This window comes from Drosophila montana, unplaced genomic scaffold, assembly GCF_035044405.1.
Source record: "Drosophila montana isolate Dmon_TW-CO22-7 unplaced genomic scaffold, ASM3504440v1 contig_2438_1, whole genome shotgun sequence".
Lineage (NCBI taxonomy): Eukaryota > Metazoa > Arthropoda > Insecta > Diptera > Drosophilidae > Drosophila > Drosophila montana.
The window spans coordinates 743,246-767,297 of record NW_026997315.1 but is presented as its reverse complement, the minus strand read 5'-3'; the positions used below and the strand labels follow the sequence as shown (position 1 = coordinate 767,297).

Here is a 24,052-nt window from a genome sequence, read left to right as displayed (position 1 = left end):
ATTATATATCTATTTATATTGAAGAGTTAGTCCGGACTTAAATACGAGAAAAACGTTTGTCAAAATTGTAAGAAAAGTATTAAAAACGCAATCAGGTGTTTGCTATACAAATGCGACGTCACCTTAGCCACGCAAGCTGAGCCTCAAACTAGCAAGCAAGAGATCGCCGGTTAAAATCCAGCAGCCATTTGGTAAATTACATACATAATTTCGGTACTGTTGGCATAATTAATAACATTTGTTAGTGCCGTGCGACGCAGGGTAATTTCTTCCCGTATTAAATATTTCTATCTATATTTATTCAGAATTCTGGAACTAGTTTTGATCCATTAGAGCTTTCTCTTTATTTCAATGAATTTGAAGCTTTTCATTATTAAAATCACTTCTTACTTTGATTCCTCTGGTCGGGCCATTCAAAACACAATTTGATATGTAATTCTCTTGAAGTGATATATTTCTTTTAAAAGAAACCTTTCGTAAATGAACTCAAAATCAGTTGTATATTAGGCAAGTGTTAGACGTTGCCAGCGTACTTCTATAACGGCATTGGGTTTCTTTGTGCTAGCAAATCAACACACTGCAACAAAATGCCATTTATTATTAATAAGCTAAAATTTTGAACATAATTTGTAACTAGTCAAGTGAAAAATTGTAACGTCTCTTTGTTAAGCGGTTAGTGTCCAAAGGTTTGGCATTTTCCGACGCCAGCTCCTTTTTGGGGGAGTTCGCAGCGGGATAGTCGCTGCCGGCTGGCAGTTCCGCCGATGGCGGCATCAACGCCAACTTGTGCAGCTTAAAGCCATAGATGCTGCAGAAAAGTTTATATTGTAAGTTTTATGAAGTTTTCGGCTATACTGACCGTGGCGTGTACTTCTCGTTCGGCGGCTCTGGCAGCAGATGCGGCAGCTGCATGAAAAACATGTGCGGAAAGCTGCAGCCGAACATTGCGCCATCGAGTAGAGCGCAGCGCGCGTTCGGCTGATAAATATCCTGGCAGCGCGGACAATAGACCTTGACGTGCGATTCGCCGATTCGATCGGTCAGACCCAATGGCAGCACCACCTGCCCGTTGCAATAGATGCGCGGACAGATGCCAAAGTCGCCGCGCTGATACTTGACGCACATGTCCGCAATGCCCCGCCGGGTCAGTATATAGCGTGCATGTATTAGTCCATACAGCTGCTCGGCCTTTTCGGGATGCGTGTCGCCGTCCTCAAAGCCATATTCAGTATTGAACTCCGAGTCGAGTATGGCATCGAGCGTATCCTGAAAATTGGATACCATCGTCTCCAGGCCCGTCAAGTTGAACTTGTCCCGGGCATATTCGTAGGGCACGCGACACAGAAATTCGTTGGCTTGTAGGTTGACAAACCAATTGATCCAGGAACCATCGGGCTTGGACATGTATAAGCTGCTGCAATTATAAATTGCAAAATCAATAAGCAAGGTAAATAAGCGCACTTACTTTTGGGTCTCTACTCGTCGTTTATATTCACAATGTGCCGTTCAGAAAGCTGCGTGTGACTGAATCTCGTCCAGCTAAATGTCGGAATGAGAGTTGCTCCCAAATATTATAGACGTGTTTCTCAAGGCTAGCTGCCAAAATTCTTAGCCTGCCTTGTTTTCTATACTTTCATACAACTCTAGAATTAAAATTTAAAAATCAATTAATTTTAATCACAGAGTAGAGAGAAACTGCTATTAAATTATATTCAAAGTTGTTAAATTTTAAACGATATTTCTTTAAAAAAAAATTAAATCGTCAAAATTGTGTAGCACTGGGGGAAGGAAAAATGGGACCTTGCACACGCGACAACAAAGGAAATAAACACGCATGCTTATGAGGTCATCAACAGTCATGAAATTTCTGTTTACCGAGTGGTAGTTGGAGAACTGACATTTTGCCGCAAAGCGAATCGAAACGAGGCAAGCGTGAAATGCGCGAATGCGAAGGACGCGACATTCGAGGGAGCCAAAAAATAAAACACGAAATAGAGGGTCTCAGCTAGCCATGTGTGTATTGTGTGTGCGTGTGTGTGTGTGTGTGTGCGTGTGCAGTTGTGTTTGTCATTGCCACTTAGCCTTATTAGTATGTGCAACGGGCAACAGTCGTTCCAAACGATGGTGTACTGCGCCACCAGCTCCTCCCGCTCGCATCCGTTGTAAAGTGGTGATGAAGCTTACCAAAAAATATAAAATAAATAACAATAAAAAAAAGAGGAAAAAATCAGAAAAGTACGCAAAAGTACGTGCATGCAATGCGCTCGCCGCTCAAAAGTATGCTACGTTTTTGTTACTTGACTCTTTTCTGTCCTGTGCACTGCGCGTAATGTAAGCAACGCCAAAAAAGTATGCAATATTAAAAATATACTCGCTGTATTGTACACATATATTGTTATGGCCACACACACACGCACACACACACTCGCACAGGAGCAGCACACATCAGACAGCTGCGCAATAACTGTACATTAAAAGTCATTGCATTCATGATATTATTTTTTATGTATTTCTGCCGGCTTTGCCCCGCATTGTCTGTGTGTGTCTCACATGTGTGTACGTGTGTGTGTGTTTGTGTATACTCTTTCTATATTTTAAAGTGTTGCCTTTATTTTGGCTAGAATTTTCGTTTCCATGTGAGTGTGTCCTTTTGTCTGCATAAAAGTACAAATTTTAAACGCGCCTGCTTTTCATACCCTGTTGCCAAGAATTGCTTGAGGGCATATCAAAAATTTGTTAGCACTGCTTTTGAGAATATTCAAAATTTGTTTGACATTTTTTTATTAGTACCTTATTTACCCTTTTTCTCTACCCCTGACAGGGTATCAGATAGTCGTTCACTTCTTACCACAGTTTCTTTTGGTATATTTTGTTCCCTTTTGTCGCTCATCATTTGCCGCTGTTTGTTGCAGTGTTGCCCTTTGGGCTTTCACATGAGTGCTTTGGCCCTGCCACGAGCCCCCGCCTGACCGATCCACCCTCCCTCTCCGCAACCAACTAAAATGTGCATTGTGCAACTTCCAGTTAAACAAAAAAAAAATCGTAAAAATTGGCGCTAATGCTTTTATGATGAGTTTGCTGGGCACAAGAAAAAATTCAAAAATGAGATGGGGTTTTTTTTTGTTAGTTTTGAGAGAGAGTCCACGAATATTTAAATGAATACCGCAAAAAAAAATAAGGAGAAAAGTTGTGGCAATTGTAAGCTTAAATATTCAAAAAGCTTTTGCCCAACAACTGTCATCTCAACGATTAAAATCAACATACGAAACCTTGCCTTGATTGATTTAATTAAATGTATATATTGCCTATAAATTGTTTTTGTTGTTATTGTTGCATACCTTTGTATAAAAAAAAAAATTCCTTGAATTGTGCGGTTTTGATCATTTAATTAAATATACAAAGGTTATTCTTAATAAAAGTTATCAAAAGATGCATTGTATTTACCGAAATTCAATTACAATTAATTTCATTATTGTAATTGTAAAATAGCCCAAGCTGCATGAAGATGTTATTCATTTAATATTACATTTGTTTTCTTAATTGTAATTGTAAAATAACATTAAGATATTATTCATTTGATATTAACTTTGAACTTTTCCTTTTGTCTTGCAGGTAAGCGCCCGAGAAGTGTATTTTAATATTATTCCCGATGATCTTAATGGGACAACAACAATATCAACAAATTACAGGCATTTATTTAAAATTAACATATTATGCAATTTGGCACAAAGAAAAAGTTATCTCACCTTACAATTTATGCAAAGCAAATACTCGATTGGTTATCCGATAAGTGCTAGACAAGTTTAATTGACTAAACAATACCCTGCACATAAATCAATAGTAGCTTAAGTCTATTAAACAAATTATGAAAATTTAGAAAAAGGCTCAGACAATAATAACACAAATCTATATCCAATTTCGGATATATAAATGCGGTAGAAGAGCGTTATTATTGCCGGTTCGCAAGGCCTTTTTTAAGATTAACATGCAGTTAATTTTTGATCAATATGCGATTGTTTACCCAAATGGCAATTGGTAAACTCCATGGATTCGGATTTCCTATTTAGTCAGGATATTAAAAATGGCCATTCAGCAAAAATATAGATGCGATTACATAATTCTGCTATGTGTGGGGAGCTGTCAAACAAATTGAATTATTATTTATTTTCAATTTGTTGGGCAAAAGCAATGCAGCAAATTAAATGCAATTCAATTTGGTCAAAATAAATTGTGTATCTGTGTGCGATGGGGGGTGTGTGTGTGTGTGTGTGCGTTTGTGCCTGCCGAGACAAAAGCAATGAAGAATTGTAACAAAAACAGCAACACGGGCGACTGAAATATATAAACACATAACACATGTTTGCCAATATAACAGCAACAACAACAACAAAAACAATAACAAAAAGGCAAACAGAAAGAGAAACAGAAACAGATAATAAAAGCGAAGCTGATATAAGTTAACCACAAAAGATCTGCAAAACGGGCCGCAGGACGAGCCAGGGAAGGACCTTCAGGTTAAGTCGCTGCAAATGCTGGACAATTTTCCACTGGCTGCCGCTTTGGCAGTTGCTTCACTTTGCGGCAACACGGCAAAGATGTTATCCTGTATCCTTTAGCAAAAATTCAATATTTTTCAAACAAATAGCAGCCATACGCACTGCAAAGGATAACATATTAAATTTGCCAACAGCATCGGCTGGCAAAAGGACAATGCCATAAAGACAAGAAATCAATTTTTTTTGTTGCCTTTCCTTCTGCAGAGAAAACAATTTTCTAACAATAAAAAATGGCCCAAGCGTTGACTTGTCGGATGGCTTTGGGCGGGGGCTGTGGCAGTGGGTGTGGCCTGGGTGGGTTAAGAGCCAAGTCACACACACACACACATGGACAAGCCTTTAAAATCGAAAGCAAGAGGGGGGAACAAAACCAAGCGAAACAAATCATAAAAAACTGCTTCGATGCCCGCCAGAAGGGGGTGTGGGGCAGCAGGATTTAAGGTTTTTGCTGTGGCAAGCCATAAAAAAATAAGGCAAAGTGGCGTGTAAGAAAGCCAATAAAAAATGCTCGAGAAATGTGAGACAAGTGAACAGCAGGAAACCATAGGCAGCTCAGCCAGAGGGGGCGGGGGTCGGTGCTGTTGGTGGTGGTGGTGGTGTGACTGCCGTTAGCTATTGGGATTAGTCAGTGGGTAGAACACTTTGTGCGATGTGAGAGCACCAAGCATAAAGCAAATGACTTTAATTGAGTAGAAAGATTGAGAGCAAATTCCGGATGTGAAACTATTCAAGTTCTAAGGATTTTAGTTTTTTGTCCTTCAGTTCTATTTGAGAGCTTGGAAACTATAAAAGTTAACACGATTTTATATATTTCTGGGCTTGATTTCTAAAATCAGCAGATAGAGATTAAAAAGCATGTTTTTATATATAATACTTGACTTAATTTTAACCAATTGATTGTACAAAATGCGGGCTTTCATAATTGTAATATTAAATATAAATATGGAATGGATTTAGTAAATCAGGAAATACAGATTGAGTTTGGGAAATAGCACTAGAAGTATATAATTTTTACAGATGAATGTTGTATTTATTATTGTCTATGCTTAAAAATTTTTAGGAATTTTATTCAGATTCTGTTACTATCTAACGACTAAAACCAACTAAAAAAGAAAAAGAAAAAATGTTTTCATCTACCAAATTTATATTCGAATTTTACATGTAATATACAGATTGATAACAGAAATGGCCACTTTTCAAATCAGATCCCAGTCTTTAAAGACTAAAGACTCTCAAAGTCCAATCATTAGAAAATTTGCCTGTCTGAGAAATGCGTTTGCCTTAAGTCGTTACGGGGCATTCATCAATCCTTTTGCCAGCTGCCGCCACCATGTGTTGTGCCCGGCTGACTACTGTGTGCTGCTGTGTGTGCCGAATGTCCTGAGTGTCCTGCTCAGCAGCTGCTAACTAATAACGAGCCTCATTTCGTGTAAATCGATAAAGTTGTTACTTTTGTATTATGCACGTAGTTCCGGCGACCCGCCCAGTAAAGTTTCGTGTTGTTGGCAAAAAGTTTTGCGCCTCGTCCTGCGACTGGCTGCTAAGCAGCAGTAGATGCCAGATATATATGGGATTGAGGCTGTGGGTCCAGGTAAGTGGGCCGGGCATGTGTTGGTCATGCTGCAGCTCATATTATCGCATGTTGCATCGTTCAGCGTGTTGACAATTGAATTATTTATGTGCCTCGTTTTGTTGGATGATCTTGTCTGGCTGCTAGCTGTTGGCCCTCTCTCTCTCTCTCTCTGTCTGTATGTGAGAGTTTGTCTTTTTGTTTGGGCATTGATTGAATCCTTTCGATGTCCTGGCTCGTCAGCTTCTGTCTGTCCTCTCATGGCTCTGGCTCTATTGTCATATGCGCTTTGTGCACTTTATTGGCGATTACATTCACTCAATAGCTGATGGCTGGGCGCTTGGCCAAACCTCAATCAACTCGTTTCGTCAGCAACACTCGCATGTAGGATGCTCGTCACCCTATCCCCGCGCATTCTTCCCATTGCTCCTACACAGAACTCGTGAGTGTGGACTTTGGACAGCGGCTGCCTTGTTTGATTGTCATCGTTTGTGGAAATTTGATAAGCGCTTTTTGTTCGTGCCTCTCTGGTCATGAGTCTCTGAGTTTGTCTCCTGTTTCTGTTCCTGTTTGCTTAGCTTCCCCGACTACCCCACCCGCCCCACTTCCCTCCCCAACGCTCTCTATCTTTGTCAATCTATGAGCTTGTTTGCCAGCGAAACTTTGCTGGTTCGTGCCAGGACTCAGTGTCTTGGATCTTTTTAATAATGCGGGTTATGTGATGGATTTATTAAATGCGTGTCTCTCATGTTTCTCGTGTCTTCTCTCTGTGTGTGTATATGTGTGTGTGTATGTGTGTGCAGTCAACAACAACAACTTGTCATAAACTTTGTCCTTGCGCTGTGTGCAGTTCCCTTTTCAATTAGTTTGCCATGTGCACATATCAGGAAAAATATAAAAGGAAAACGCTTCAGCATCTGCCGCAACTTAGGCAATCGCTCTTTGTTATATTTTAATCCACCTTTTTGTTCAGCTATTGAACTTTAAGTGTTTTTGAATTAAACCAGGGAAACTCAAAAAGCAAGAATTCTCAAGGTGAAAGGTATTAAAATTTGTTGGCATGTTGTAATCACAAGAGTTATGCATAGTAGAAGATTTAAAGCTCGAAGAACAGCTCGTGAATATGTGTTAGCATGTTCAAGATGTCGAATCCGCTTATAACGTTACCCACATATATGTTATATGCTTTATAATATGACCCGACCTATAATATTGTGGCCTTGATCAGGCACTCAGGACGAACAGTTGAAACTTCAGTTTTTCATTTAGATATTTTAATATTATATTCTAATAACATCAAAATGAGTGCAATAAAATGCACACAACAGATTCCTATGCTCTTCGTGTGTAGCAAAATGGCTACAACAGCTTGCATGCCCATAAGTATGCAATAATAATTGCAAACGATGGGACAAACACATTTGGCCACGCCTCGGGAAGAGTTAAGTGCCCCCGACAACAAGATAATAAAAATGTTGATGGCCCCGCAAGCGCTGCCCAAACTAAACACGACACAAATTTAATGCTGCCTACTTTTGGAGGACTATGGCGGGGCAGGCCTGACAATTCGGTCAACCCAATTACTTGACCGCAGTTGGCAGCAAACGCCCGAGTAGAATACGACCCGCACTTTTATTTCTTATTTTATGGCCATGCAAATGTCGCACAAGAGTCGAGGCGGAGCAGGCGAGTGTGACACACACATGCCCACACACACATGCATATACACACTCGTAATAGGGCGCCAAAAAGTCGGCAACATATGCCAAGGGCGTATGAAACGAAATCAATTTGCCTTCAGAGCCCGCCACAAAAATGTTGACGACCTTGGCGAGCTATAAAGGATGAGTGTATGTGTGTGTGTGTGTGTGTGCTTTGCGGCATGCGACTAAATTATTATGGAGCCCCGTTAATTTGTGGGCGCTGGGCGCTTCGAGTCCGGCGCAGAAATCGCAAAATAATCGCATTACAGGCAAATTGCAAATAAAAAACGCTCACAAGAAAAGAGAGAAGCTCAAAGAAAGCAAAGCAAAAATCGATTAGCGACGCGTATTTTTGGGCCTGCCTACACTTGAGGGCATACTTTTAGCTACACTTAAGTCACTTTACTGTTGGCCCCCTTTTCATATCACATTATGATGATGATTATTTTTATCGTCGCGTCACGCGATGTCGTCGCCGCATTGCCGCACTGCAAAATGGTCTACCATGGAGGTAGCTGCCATTTACCAGCGGCAACGGAAACGGATACGCCACCAAATGTGCGCAAGAGTGTTGGTGTGTGTGTGTGTGTGTTTGACTAGGCAAACATTTAGCACGCGCGCTCATGTGTGTTTGTGTGTCTGTGTGTGTGTGTGTGCCTGTCGCCTTGCAAATGACTGCAGTTAAAAAGTCATCAATGTCTGCCAAAAAACCGAAACTCGCCATTAAATTTGTGCCGCCATTTATTTGGCTATGTGTGTGTGCGTGTGTGTGCGTGTGTGAGCTTCGATATCGCGCTTCCAAATGCCCCTCGAGTTGCTTGGAACTCAATTCAATAGCGGCTCCTTTTTTGACATTTGCCCAATTATATGACGCATCGTCCTCATACTCAGTGTCCATATCAAAAGTTGCGAAATGGCAGTCGTCAGAGTTTAAATTTATCAGAGGCATAAAAGCAACAGCTCGGCAAAAATAAAATGAAACACTCAACAAATGCCACAGCTCGCTTTTAGGCTTAAAAAATGCTTTTAAAATAAACACTCGAAAAAAGCTAATGAAAATAAAAATGTGGAGCTGGGAATTTTGTTTGGCAAAACAGCAAATAACGCAAAAATGTTCATTGATATTCATTTCCAATTGAAAAATGTTAACAAAAAAGTCTACATAAGGTGTATATAGTATATATATATAGGGAGTACATAGGGCGTTAGGTTGCTGCAGGGCCAAACGCTTGAAGCCGGACTGTGGGCCAGGCATAGAGTCAACAGCAAACCAATTGACCAGCGCCGCACAGTGGGGCAATTTAACAAATATATCAACAGAAATAAAACGACCAAATTGTTAGTGGCAATCATGGCCTTTTATAATTTCTAGTAAAATTAAGTTTTTTATAGAAAAAATTGAGTTATGTGCAAGATGTTTTTAAAATTTGGACATAAATCGCATTTCTAGATTTATAGCAAGATATATTTTAGAAACATTTAAACATGTTCGTCATTCAATATTGAAACAACTAGATTGTGTACAGCTTCAACAGTCAAACAACCTAAGCTTTAATTATTGTGTCCGATTTTGCATTACTTTTACCACTGTGCATGATATGTAATTTGCAAAGCGGCAAAAAATGGCGTAGCATGTGGTCAAATCGTATCGCAGAGGCCTATAGACTGGGACTGCAACCGGTCCCCGCTCCCTGCTCAGCTCCAGCTCCAATTTCTTCTCCTACTGCTGTTGCAGTTTGTGTTGGCCATAGAAAAAAAACAATGTGCCACGTACAAACAACCGCACACGTGGCCATTGCAGCGCGTTGCCGCAGCCCTGGGTGCATACCTGAGCCCTAGACAGAGCCGCAGCCTGAGCCGGAGCCGGAGCCGACACAGGCGCCATGGCGTGCATTATGTGGCCATATGGGCGCCTCTTGGCCGTCGCATGAGTTTGTATACAAATAAACACGGCAATGCACACAAGGACACGTTCCACAGCAGCAGCTCGCCCTGTTCGTCCTGGCCACACACACGCACGCGGGGCCGAGACCAACGTCAACGCTTTTGCCTGCAGTCGGTTTACGTTTAATGCCCATATATTGTTGCCTACTTTTAGGCAAAATACCCGGGCACTGCCTGCTGGCCGATAGCCAATAGCCAGCGGAGGTGGCCGCTGGAGGTGGCCAGTGGCCGGTGTCCCAGCTTGGCCATTTTTAAAGCCCATTTAAATGTGAGCAAACTTTTGCACGTGTGCATCGGGTTGAATAAAAGGCCTCCTGCCAGGCGGTGGCCCCTGGCCTACTCCCCTGCTCCTATGCCACGTTAGTTAAACGTATGCCGGAGTGAATGAGTCAAACACATATATATATATATATATATTTCCTATATATATATAAATGGAGTGTGGGTGTATATACAGAGGTACTTTATACGGTTTGTGTATTGAAAATTGGATTTTCAATTGGTTTGCAAAACGGAAATTAATTCGGGGGCACTGGTCGGTAGATGGAGACGGTAGCTTCAGCTTCAGCTCGAAAGAGAACCAAACTCTGGCGAATACCTGGAGCTCGGTAATGGGAGACCGGGCAATTGGGAACAGGAGCGAAAATGAAGCAATGACGTTTCGCTGGTTGCTGATGGCGACGCTGATGATGACCAGATCTCTGGCCAGGAATGAGGTGACGCCGTCCCCGTCGATGATGAGAGCAGCGCGCGCAGTCATCGGACAGGCCAGTGACCAGTGCCGGGCACACACCTTTCAGCTGTGGGCGTGTGTGTGTGTGAGTGTGAGTGTGCCATAAAAATAATGTTGCCAAGCTGTTTTTTTTGTTCCTCTTCTTTTCAAGCTCATTTCGTTTCGCGTGCGCTATGCACTTTAATTAAATTAAGTGAATTTCGCGTCCGATAAGCGCAAAATGAACAGATGAGTGGGCGGTCAGCTGAGATGGTGAGGTAGTGGAAATAAGCAGCGAATACCTATAATATCTTTAAGGCAATTCTGTTTTTTTTTTTTGTGCTTGAAAAGTCTGATAAAAGTGGGTATATAGACGTTTTTTTTAAATTTGTAGCATGTCAACTACAGTTTTATAGCATTTGAGTGGGATTTTATTGCTGCCGTAAAACTTGCAGCAAGTTACAGAATGCTATAAAAATTGGTAAAACATTTTATATAACCAGTTCAATAGTGGGAATAGTAAAAATTGTGGTGCTAATGTATTTAAGAGTTTCCATAGAGTTTATAGTAAGTTCCAAAAACTCTCATGGTGCAAATATATCTCATGTACGTAAATTATTAAACATTTTTTTTTTTAATAATTTCATGGGAGTAGCTTTTTGGGGCTGCCATAAATTTTATAGCAAGTTCCGGATGAGCTGTGACAACGAACAATCGTATTTAAGTACTTTAAATGCAACAGATCATTTTGAAAGTCAATTTTCGAGGTACCATAAAGTTTATAGCAAGTCTTAAATGACATTTCTATAAATAAAGAGCATTTTATCAGCTTAACTGAATTGTATTTTGTGCTATAAATGCATAGCATTAAGGAGAAACTCAATGTAATGCCAAAAGTTTCCCCTACATTATTTGAACTCTCGTTAAATAACACAGAGAAACTATTTGAACACCTGATCATAGCTAAAAGCCAACTTACACTGCAGTTGCAAACATTTTCAATTAGCACAAAGTCTCTGCTGATTAGCTTTTTCTATCTCTCCCTCTCTTTTTCGCTCTGGTCGCCGGTGATAACTAATCCTAAATCCCCCCGATAATTGTTGCCCGAGCAACGTGAAAATTAAAACAACAATGTTACACTGTGTGTCGCAGCACTGGGCCAACATAGAATGCAAATCCTGCAGAGAGCTGAACGGTGCACAGCGGGTGGGCTGGGTGCCAGGTGAAGCATGGGGGGATCACACACTCACACAGATACCGAACGCACATACACATATATATATTATACGCGAGAATCTGTTGCAAATCCCAAAAGTATGCTATGCAATGGCAGCCATTGAATGAATATACGCATGATTGAAAAAAAAACATTTACACACACTCAACACACACAATAGACACACACACACAATCATTGGCAAAGACTCAGCGTGCAGCGCATTGTTTTGCACACATTCTGCCTGGCTATTTGAGCCTGACTGTTTTTAGGCATCGAGTTCAGTGACTGCAGCGATAGCAGGCGCAAAAATAAAGAGAGAGAGAGAGAGAGAACTATAAAAAGAGCTAGCAGATTGCCTGAACCTTACGCCGGCTGTTGCTTTTCCTGTGGCGCATTCCATTTTTGCATTGTCTAAAGGCGAAACGCTTAACATGCACAGCTGCTCATCGTCCAACACCCCACACCCCCTGCTCTGCCTCAACCAGGCCGCCCCCTTCACCCGCACATTCATTAGTTTTGGTTCGTGGCAAACACTTTGCCTTTGCCTCGCTTGGCTCGCGTTCTATGCAAAAACAAATATTGAGCATTTGCCTTTAGCAAATTGTTAGCATTTTACGAAAATAATTTCATTTTCATTTACACACACCCCCATACACACGCACACACACCTCCCTTTCGACTGACCATATTGAAAATTAAATCAAAAATAGGCGCAATTTCCATTTGCTGCGCACATTAAATTTAATTCTTTTTTTCTGCTTTGTTTGCTTTCAATGGAAATTTGTTTCAGTTTTTATTTTTAGTTGCATTTTTTTTCCTTCTATTTATTATTTGTACTGCCAATTATTAACTATAAATATTTTTTTTCTATGTCATTGTTGTCAGTTTGTTGTTGTTATTTACAAATGAAAATTGCTTTTTGATTTTCAGAATTTTCTGCTTGTTTTACTGTCTGTCTGTGTGTGTGTGTGTGTGTGTGTGAGAGTGTATGTCCTGCATGGGCAAGTGGTATAAATTGAGCTGCTTCGTTACGCGTTCAAAATAGTTTTCAGCTGCAAGTGTCACTTGCAATATGTATGTATGTGTATGTGTGTGTGTGTGTGTATTGGCCGACTAAGTGCCAAAGCTTGTACTTGCGTTAGTTTGTGTTGAAATTGGCAACTGTCTGGCTTTAAAATGCAACTAACAATGTAAAATGTACAAAATTTACATGATATTGTGCTTTCCAGAAATGGAAGGATGAGGAACTTTTATGTCTATGAAAATATATATGTGTGGTATATATTGACTTGCTATAAAACTGAAAGCAAGATTGCATACATTTTACAAATATGAATCACTGCTGTATTTTAAAAGTTTTGAGTTGATCTAAAGCCTTATCTTTGTATTTGAACTTATGTTTCGGAGCTGCTATAAATTGATAGCAATTTAACATAGCCCCCACACACTTCGACATCTGGAGAACTGCATAATGCGCCGTCGCGTCTTGGTTATCAATTTCAGTTGAGAAAACAGCATTTGCATTTTATGGGAAACTCATTGTCTAGGTCTAACCCTCTGGCATTTGTAATGCATACCAAGCCAACCGCCAAACAGTTTTAAATTTGCATAAAAATCCATTTTATTAACATTCAAAGGCGATTTCTATCGTCGCCAAATTGAAGAAAAGTAGCTAAACTTGAAAAGGACTCGCCAAAAAAAAAGGGATAGGAAGGGATACGCTCAGCAAACTAAGCAAAAAATGCCATGTAAAATGCTCGGGCTAGCAAAGTGCAAGAAAAATTCCTTTGCACTCAACAAAGAAGAAATAAATAACTTTCGAGTCAGATTAGCCAACTTGTCACGAAATGCAAAATGACATTTAATACCCAACGTTGTCGACGTCGTCGTCGTCCTCGTCCTCGTCGTCTTCGAGCAAACGTTGAGTGCCTCTGGCCGGCGTCCCTGCTGGTGAGACCCGCTCCAAGACGCATGTCGGCAATGCGATACGATGCGACGATATACATGACTGGACTTGACTTGCACTTGGCATGAAAACATGAAAAATTCCTTAGCCTCCAGTGCGACGGACACAATCCTCACGGACTCGCTACGCATGCAGCGTCTATGGAGGAGGATGCCAGACGACGGCGACAGCCAGCAACATTGTTTCGAGCGTAGCGAAGAAGAAAAATGGCTCTGAAATGCCAGGCCAATGCCAGCTATCAGCCAAAAAAAAAAACCAAAAGAAAAAAAAATGGAAAAAGTAATCATTGCAATTTAAAGCGGATAATCTGCACAAGGCTTTGGTGACAAAATAAAAAAAATGAGGGAATTGCCCTAAAAAAAGGGTTCGAGGCTCGGTGGTTGCTATAAAAATGCAGTGAGAATAACAGCGAGACCAACGCGCGCACAATGCAAATATGCTGTCTGTCCCACTGTCTGTCTGTCCGCCAGTCTGTCCGTCTACCCGTCTCTCTATCTGTTTGTCTTTTTGCAGCTCTTCATCTCTGCAACTCACCCGCTCGCTGTGTGCGTGAGTGGACACCATTTGCCATTTTCACACTCGATGCTTTTTCTTTTTTATATTTTTTGTCTCGGCCGCGTGTCGCGTCCATCGTGGGAGCCAGTCATGCAGATTACAATCGAAATGACATGAAAATGTTTAGTGTGGCAGCACTGGCAAAAAAAAAAAAGTATAAGAAAAGAAAAGTAGAAGAAGAACTAGCTGAACGGGAGCGAGCAGTGCAATCGGCAAAGCTAAATGTGTTGCACATTCAACCAACAAGAAATTGGCCAGCGGGCGCACCCGAGGCACAAGACGAGCGCCACTTGCCATTTGAGATAATGTCTGCCACGGCGCCATTTGATGCAAGAACGTGCAAAAGTGCCGCGTCCTCTGCATGTTGCCAATGGTGGGTCCTGTTCAGCCTGAGCAAGAATAATATCTTATTTGATTGCAATGCCAAATGCAATTTAAATATTTTCCGAATGACATTGAAAATGTACGCGCATAACAAGCCAGGCCCAAAGTTGCAGCCAGTGTTGCCACAAAGTTGAACCTTTTTTGATTATGCGTAGAAGAGTGTTGCAAAACAAACTATAAAATGGCCTTGCCACATTTCTTAACTAATTTGCTTTTAAGACAACTTATATGGACATAATTCCCATAAACTTTAAATTTTGCTAATATAATTCAATTAAAAATGACATCTCACTCTATTCACCCTATCCTGGGACTCGAACTCAATCATTTACATAGTTTAAATAATTATGAAATTACTATAAATTTGTATAGCAACTAAATGATTTATGCGTCCCACTGTCAATAAAATGTCCGCCCAGCCGCTATCAAGATATTTAGCTCAGCAAGCACCGCATCGATTAGCTATCACATTGACCATTCAAACAAAGCCCCAGTTTAGCCAGTCAACTGACCCATTTGATCGACAATAACTGAATCAGGCGATTCGCACATGTCGTAAATGGTCTTCGCTGCATGGCAACGGTTGCCTCCTGCCAATCAACTGCAATTAACCTAGATGCGAAACATGCTAACGCTGGCGAAGGCAACAAGTGACTGTGGCACTGGCAACTGGCAAGTGGCATACTAAAAAATCACATTTGTATTTAATTATTTGAAATTAGTACAAGAGCCGCCTGCAGAGTGTACAAAATGACAAGCGCCAAGCGCCGCGCAGGGTTGGAAGCGGGCGCGTGCTGTAGGGAAGCGATAGACAATTTGCAAAAGCATTTAAAATCAAGCAAAAGAGTCAGCAACAAGCACAGCTATTCGCTCCCCAGCACACAGATACAGAGACGGATACAGCTATAGATACAGATACAGATGCAGATGCAGACACAGATGCAGATACAAGCCATGAAAACTGCTGCTGCTGCTGTTGGTGTTGTTTCAGCTAGTTGTTGTTGTTGTTGTTGTTGTTGAATAAACTCAATCCAAGCATTAAATTACCGCCAATGGCGCCAATAAGCACAAACAAATAATCCAAAAGTGCCGGCGGGGGCAGTCAACGGGTTTGGCGTCTGCTTTTCAATACCCTCGTGTTGCCTGCTTTCAGGCGCCTCGCGACTCGCAGCTCAGTGAAATTTATGTGCAAAGAAAATTGTTTGCTTGCTGTCAATAAATATTTTGTGTATTGATCAAAATTGCAAATCAACAGCAACAACAACAAGTACAATGCAAATTATTGTTTGCTGGCAAATGTTTCACATTTGTTTGTGACAAATAATTGAGCTAATTAATTGGCAACAAATTTTTCTGTTATTTCGTAATGCATGCGAAATAATTGACTGAGCTAAATCCGATGGGCTATCAAAATGCATTTTATTTACTGCACACAAATTGGATTATATATATTTCCAATTGGAATAAAGCAATTCATAATCGTATACCATAAAAATGCCAGGATTAGGTTTCATTTGCATTATAAAATATATTTATTTTTTTTTTTAATAGACTTAAGTTGAGCGTTAAAATGTAATGCGATGCGATTATGATATCATATAATTTCACATAATTTATTTTGTAATCATCATTATATTTATTTTCGATTTTTTACTTCCTTTCTGGAATTGAAATGACGCAATCAGAGAGGAAAGTGCAAGACATAATAAGTTTATTACTATCGTTAATGTATCTGCCAGGCGATAGGCAAAACGTCTGCATTTTAGCCAGATTAAAGTCTTTAGTAACTGCCAAGTGAAGAGAAAAGTATTGGGAGTTTTGCGTAGACTTAAAACAATCCTATTCACATCTTATTTCAAGGCTATTCCAGGATATAACCTAGTCGGGCAGTTTGTACGCTTACGTTTTTACTTTGCTATTTTTGTTACATTTGGGCAACATTTGTCATGCTGAATTGGCATTGAAAAATATGCAAACAAATATTTGTGCAAATATTTTGAGCAATTCGTGTTGTTTGGCAAATAACATCAACAGTGAATAAAATTTTATAAATGTCGGCGCGCAGTGAACATTTTTTGAACAACAATTATTTGTAGGTTAGCGGCTGGGCGCATGAGATTTTTCTCTTATTTTGTTCACGCCATAAATCTTGCAGAGCTTTCATTGCGTCATAAATTGTGAATGCCAGGACGAAAAGCAACAACAATAACAACATGAAAATGAAAATGAAAATTGCCAACTACGTGCTCCTGTTCGTGCCGAGGGCGGCCCAAGCAAACAATCAATTTATGCATACATATAAATATTTTCCAGGCTTTACAGTTCCTTTTATTATTATTTTTTCAATATTTAAGCTGGCGCGGACAAAGGACATGCGGCCACTGTCCTGGCCGCTGTTCACCCGGGCATATGTAAATATTTGTTAACTTCATTTGCTCTGAATTAAATATAATTTACATGCATATTTGTTTGACATTCTGCGCACCCAATTCACCAAACACACGGGAATTAAATCTTTTTTGTGCATGCCATGTTGCATGCGCCCTACCTGGCCCTGGAGCATTAGCCTGGACTCATTATAATTATTGTTGACATTTAGCCCGGGACTCAAAAAAAGAAGAAAAAAAACAAAGGAACTGCATGATTCGGCGGCTTAATTCGCGGCCATAATTACACCAGCTAATGATGTGAAATTACTTTTTATCGATTTAATATGCATGTTTGAGTTTCTTCTTTAGTCGCATGCCCCAACAGATGTGTGTGGCATGTGCAGCCAGAATGCATATTTACAGTTACGTGCAGTTAATTGTTTTCCCTTTTGGAATTCATAACAATTCATATTCGAAATTATGACATGACAGCACGACAGCAGTGCGTCATTCGAATGCATTGAGTATATTGAATCAATGAGTCATATCGTGTGCAATCAGATTTTATTTATAGCTAATAAACTGTACATCTTCTAATGCTCCAAATTTCTATCCGGATCAAAACAGACAAATATGAATATACAATCAAAAAGAATGTATTTACTCCCACAATTTTGTTCGAATTTGTTTCCTTTGCTTTGCAAGCAAACTATACTTAAGAAAACATTGCAATGTAATTTATTAAATCACAATAAAATACTTTGACATTAAGGTTAACTTCGGCAATTTGTGTTGGCATTAAACAACACTGACCCACATAAATTATACAGTTGCCAACACGGACGCTCGCACACACATGCACAGTCCACACACATTAACATAAATTTGCGCCGTAATTTATGGAGCGTCGGTGTCGCAACAATAAGATTTCCACTGGCCTCTCCAGTAACAGTCGCAGTCACAGTCACAGTTACTACTCAGTAAATTACGGGCAAATTGATACGAAAGCGAACCTTAATGGAAAACAAATAAAAACACCAAAACTGATGTCCAAATGATTGTTGTTGTCTTTGTAAATCATTCAATTGGGGAGCAATTTATTTACTGTGATGTGAGCTAAACAAAAGAATTTACCATTTATTTAACTATTCGCAGGGACGCTGTAATCGTGATAAACCGCCGTGCAAATATTTTCATCCACCACAGCATTTGAAGGATCAGCTGTTGATAAACGGACGCAATCATCTGGCCCTCAAGAATGCACTGATGCAACAAATGGGCATCGCGCCCGGCCCGCCGGTCATATCGGGCCAAGTGCCAGCCGTGGTAAGTACTTGCAACCCGAAAACCACATAATACTTTAATTGAATCTCCTAAGCGCTGCCAACTGTCCCCCTCCACCTTCCACTCGCCCACTCTCTGATATAGACTACTACCGACTAACTGTTTGCGCAATATGAATATTTATAAGCGGATATCCTACTTCAATTCCATTTTCCCCAATCCTCCCATGACCAGGACTATGAATAACACAGAACCCCCAAAAATGTTAAATGCTATTCAAAATGCGCGAAAATGAGTAGCACAAGAAGTCGAAGCGAGGGACGAGAAAACCGAATATATATATAAAAATACTTATATAAGAAGTTTTTGTCCGGTTCGTCTGGCGCATGCATTATTCATGCCAAGGGGCGGCACTTGCCGCCTTTTTTACGCAGCAAATAGAAAATTAATTCTGAAATAATTTTGAACATGGTTTTTTGAAATGCCTGCCTAAATGGCAGCGACCATTAGCCCGAGCGCTGCTCAACACTGATGTGTGTTGAAAAATGCATGAGGCTTCATTAGCGAGTGTTAAGGGTGATTTGCCAGGGCACGAATTAAAAAGTGAAGTGCTGCAAATGGGACATTCTTTAAATTAAAGTGGTAACAGATACTTAGCTGCGATAAGCTTGACGATAGGTTCTTGACACGATATCTCATTAACAATTCAACACTAAGGGATATGCTCTATGTTAAATGGTGCAATTATAAAAGTCTCAAATGTCATTAGCATTTGATAAGTCTAAAAGATTATCATTACTTAAAGGGGTAATGATAAAGAGCAGGATAAGGCTCTAAGTGAAATCCAAGTAAGTTATCTTTATTGTTTAGCTGCCTTAAAGCTCTTAACCTGAATTAAAGCTGTGAATATTAGATAGGTAGACTTACAGAGCAGATGTGAGTGAGTGGAAAGTGTTAAAGTATATATAACTATAGCTGCTTGTCACTAGAACACCTTCTGACTGATTAACTGCTGATTGATTGATGGCTTGCATTGATGATGATGAATTCAATATTTCATTCTTTTGTGCTCTTCCAGGCTACAAATCCCTACTTGACTGGCATACCAGCCAACACATACAGTCCTTACTATGCCGGACACTTAGTGCCTACTTTGCTGGGACATGATCCGACGGCCGTTGCCTCACAGCTGGGTACGGTGGTGCCACAGACCGTTCAGGTGGCACAACAGAAAATTCCACGCTCCGACAGATTAGAGGTGAGTGACGGTTACTTTATATATATTTGTATTCATTGATTGACTGCAATAGAAGCCAATAAAATGATACATTTATTTGGATTATGCTTTAATTTATGCTTACGTTTATTTCGTTAATCGTTTATCGTTTTATCGTTTATTGTTTATTTCGTACACAATGACAAACAAAATGCCAAGAGAAACGCTTTTCTTTTGACTTGTTTCGATATTGTTTATTTTTTCGCATGCCAATAAATTGAGTTTTTATTATGTATTACTTCTTATAAGACCTAATATTTTAACTATGTATAAAAAATATTGCAACTAAAACAATGTACAGTGTTTTAAGTTCTCTTTAGTTCTGCCAAAAATAAAAATAAAAAAGAAATATATGAAAAATTATAACGAAAAGTAATATTAACAATTCGCTGATAATAAAAATTGATTTGATCACGTTGACACACATTCGTATTCGTATTTGAAAACTTGAACTTTTGTCTAACATCGCAAAATTGTCTTTAAAAAATCGTTCTACTTATTCTTATGTCTGATAAAATACTTTACTCTTCATTTTGATTTTTATACTACTTATATACATATCTATATAAATATGTATTTTTGGTTTCTATGTGATACACTCTTGTACACTTGTATCAAGCTATCCAAGTGTCGAACTCCGGCACAGTTTTTGGTTACAAAAATGCGCTTTACCGAAGCGGCTGCTACCCTGCAAAGCTTACGATAAGCGCTTTCAGAATATACTATCCCAGTGCATTTGTAAATAAAACAAAATAAAACCAGACTACATACAAATTGAAAATTCTGTGCACTTATCCGTATATTATATTTTGTGAATTACTTGAGTTGTATACCTTCCTTTTAGCCAGATACTCTCAGAATAAACTTTTCAATAGGTTGTACACATTCACATGTTATGAGTAAAAGAATCAAAAAATGTTGATATACTTTCTTTGTATTAGTTTTTTAAATTTTTAAGAATGTTTTTGTCTGTTAAGAGTCTGCGAATTGATTTCTCAAAAGTTCTCAATTTACAGTACTGTGATGTAAACTAAGAAATGTTAACTGCAATGTAAGCTAACATTTTTTCAGTTGAGTTAGGCTGTTAATTAGTTTTTTTTTTTTAATTTGGTTTATTCTGAGATAGATTGTACAATACCCCTTCTAGAGCAAACAGAATTCTTGTTTTTACACAATACAATAGTTTTTTGCAGGTCCTCAGCAAATTGAAAGCTTAAACATTTTGATTAAACCCTTGCATTTGTGTTTAGCTAACCCAAATTTTTGCCTTGTTTTGATTTTTGTGTATGTGTTCTTCTGTTGTTCTCAAGTGCAAAACTCAAAAACTAATCGGCTCGCTCAAAAATAACAAAATTACAAAAAAAAAAAGATAATGGCAAGCACTAAACTGTGAAAATTCACAGTAAGTCAAGCCAAAAAGAAAAACCTAATCCAGCTGTCCACTGTTCAACTGCTAACACAGATTGCAATTGGCAGCCGCTAAAACAAAACAAAAAAACAGAAAATCAAGCATATATGTATGTATCTATCTATATACTCACCATATATACGACATCTATGTGCATATATGGAAGCATGCTCTGCAAGCAACCAATTACAACAACTGCAAATCGGCACTAACTTCCAAAAAAATCCAAAAAATAATTAAAAGTTGTTGCGTTCCGCATACTTAACTTTACTTTTGAAGTATACAACAAAGAACTGAACTGTTACTGAATATCCTTCCATTATTTCCAATACACACACACACACACACTACACATACACACACACACAACAAATCTGCAACTTTTGCCACAAAAAAACAAAAACAAAATATAAACAACAACAAAACACCACTTCGCCTATAAACACACACACTGAACCACAACTGCTGCCACTTTTGCTATTGCTGCCCGCCAACAACCAACCAACCAACCAACCAACAACCAACCAACAACAACTACAACAAACAATCTGCAATCCGCAATCTGCAATCAACTGTGCAACCAACACAACAACTACAACTACAACAACAACCACCTCAACAACAACAACTACATCAACAACCAAATACAACGCCGTGTCCAAATCCAAAAATCAAAAAAACCAAAAAAAAACAATCCTAAAAATGTGTTTCCAGGTCTGTCGCGAATTCTTGCGCGGCGCCTGCAAACGGGCCGAGTCGGAATGCCGGTTCGCGCATCCGCAGGAGAGCGTTGCGCGGCACGACGATGGTTCCATAACGGTTTGCATGGACGCCGTGAAGGGCAGATGCGCACGTGACCCCTGCCGCTACTTTCATCCCCCCCTGCACCTACAGGCACAATTAAAAGCGGCCCAAACACGCGCCACCGCTGTCGCTGCTGCAGCTGCGGTATGGCTATTTCTATATTTACTTTTATACTTTCTCTTTCTTTAACCCCCTCAGTCCAACCCCAACCCCCTCCCGATGCCTACCCCACAGCCCCAGCCGCCCAAAATTGCCGTCTCTGTCGCTCGTGTGGCAGCTGTTCACAGTGCGAGAGCGACAGCAATATGTTTTGTTTAATTTGCGTTTTTTATTGCCGCCTAATTTGTCTAGTTTTTTATTTTTGTGCGCGCCAGCTGCTCAAGATTTGCCTTTTATTTTTTCTCAATTAAAATTTACACATATTTTTGTTTTCAATTTTAATTTCTTAATGCAGTTTTTAGCTTAATTAGAGCAACTCACAACATTTTGATTTTCGACTTTTTTCGTTCAACTTAAACAAAGATAAACCAAATGAAACACTTTTACTGCCCCGCACTAAGAAACTTAAACACGCCACAAAGTATGCAATAGTTTTCGCTCTTAGTATCTAGCAAGCAATATATTTATGTATACCAAAGTTAGATTTAGAAGTTTCTAAATGTTTTCAGTTTTCAATCAAAAATTTGCCTTTAATAAGTTATGTTAATCAGCTGTTAACTTAATGTTAGCTTATGATGTTTACGGTTGTGGTAACACAATATTGACTGAATGCTAAGTACATGTAAACTCCATGTTATCAATATGTGCAAGTTTCTCTCTCTCTATTCCGTTCTGCTTATTTAAAGCAAATTTAATGAAAACTTAATGCTGCATGTAAACAATTTAATTAACTTTATGCAAACGTTAGCACAACAGCAATAAATAACTGCAATTTACTCGAGCAAAAAAATAAATAAATAAATTGCGATATTTGATGCTGCGCTGCCAGAGGTCTGCCAGAAATGCATTCAAATTATCCCATACATAAACACTATTTGACACACACAAGCACACATATCGGGCGGATTTCTAAAAACTCAAAGTGTGCAATTTGCAGTTGTAATTTAAATTTAACCGAGTGTGTTTCGTAACTCTCACATATAGTTTTATGCTTAATTAAGAGCTCATTTAGGTGGCATTAAATTTGTTTACTTAAAGCAAATAATTCTAACTAGTGCCATGAATTAAATTATAAATAGTTTAATTGTGTTAATAGACATTTTAATTTATAAATTAAGTTCAAGAGATTCTTGAACTAAGAACTATATTCAAATTTAAAAATTTTATTTTTCGAGCTAGTTAATAGAGTAGAAGCCCGAAATATTTATACTAGAAAATGTTTCAACTGCCTCCCAATTATGATAAATTTAAATAAATGGTTAGCTTAATCTCATACGCACAAGAGAGTGCTACAATAATTGGGTGCCCATCTGCAAATTGTTCAATATTTTACCTGATAAACCAATTTGAAAATCAGCTCAAGCGCACACTGCTCTTTTAGGGCCATTTAAGCGTGTATTTACGCGTTCTTAACGAAATTTTAAGAAGTTCAATAAATATATAAATAAAATGCAACAACAGCAACGCGAGGCAAAATTACATTTTAAACAATTTGACTTTACGCAAGAAAATAACAACACACGCACACCAATAAACATGGTTTATATTTGTGTGTGCGTGTGTGGCAAGCTCATAATCCCAGCCAAACATATACACATATGCAGAGACACAGGAACTGACAGGGATTGGCATTGCTGGCATTCAACAACATGGAAAATATGTTGAAGCTGCACATAAAACACGCCATAAATGTTGATTTTCGTTGGGGAAAATTAACATTTATTACAACGCGTTAAAACTTTGAGCACGCAGCAGTCAGCCAGCCAAACACATACACTCACATAGCCACACGTGGGCGCACGTTCGTGATTGCCCAACTCTCACATGCGCTTGCATGTGTGTGTGTGTGTGTCTGTGCGTGTGTGTGTGCTCGTCCTGCCGCGTCCATGGGGTCCTGCCTATGCGCCGCACTTAATTCGCGACTTAATTGCTTTTGGCTGAAAATTTATTTGACGCTGCGCACAACAACAAGAACAACAACAGCAAAAACAGCATCAACAACGTGTCCTTGTTGCCAGGCTCCTTCTGGCTGTGGCAGTGTTACCCCCCTCCACCACCATCACTCCTCACTTGCCGCTCCAAACATGACACACATAATTGCAGCATAATATCGCATAAAGTGAAAAATTGTTGCAGCATTTTA

The 24,052-nt window shown here is 39.4% G+C and overlaps 2 protein-coding genes across 37 annotated transcripts in view; one reads left to right on the top strand and one right to left on the bottom strand.

Annotated features, from left to right (window-relative positions):
• Positions 1–24,052, top strand: part of mbl (muscleblind) — a 228,494-nt gene that overhangs the window by 175,985 nt on the left and 28,457 nt on the right. For 21 of the 35 annotated variants that reach the window (XR_010436230.1, XR_010436229.1, XM_064682195.1 and 18 more), the window contains 3 exons: positions 18,134–18,304; positions 19,341–19,520; positions 21,661–21,894. Coding sequence is in view for 32 of the 35 variants with exons in the window: in XM_064682195.1 (XP_064538265.1) it covers positions 18,134–18,304; positions 19,341–19,520; positions 21,661–21,894 (585 nt within the window). In the remaining 3 variants the exon portion in view is untranslated. Of the gene's footprint in view, positions 1–3,612; positions 3,823–18,133; positions 18,305–19,340; positions 19,521–21,660; positions 21,895–24,052 lie in introns of those variants that run through there. The other 14 variants (XR_010436232.1, XM_064682197.1, XM_064682200.1 and 11 more) reach the window with 2 other exon arrangements.
• Positions 497–1,614, bottom strand: LOC135428003 (suppressor-of-stellate-like protein). 2 transcript variants are annotated; one of them, XM_064681789.1, is made up of 3 exons: positions 1,466–1,614; positions 860–1,414; positions 497–808 (listed from the first exon to the last, which is right to left on the bottom strand). In XM_064681789.1, exons 2-3 carry the CDS (start codon positions 1,402–1,404, stop codon positions 634–636), a joined length of 720 nt encoding a protein of 239 aa, XP_064537859.1. In that variant the 5' UTR covers positions 1,405–1,414; positions 1,466–1,614; the 3' UTR covers positions 497–633. The 2 variants fall into 2 exon arrangements, with proteins under 2 accessions (XP_064537859.1, XP_064537860.1); XM_064681790.1 differs by having other exon boundaries at positions 860–1,411; positions 1,466–1,600.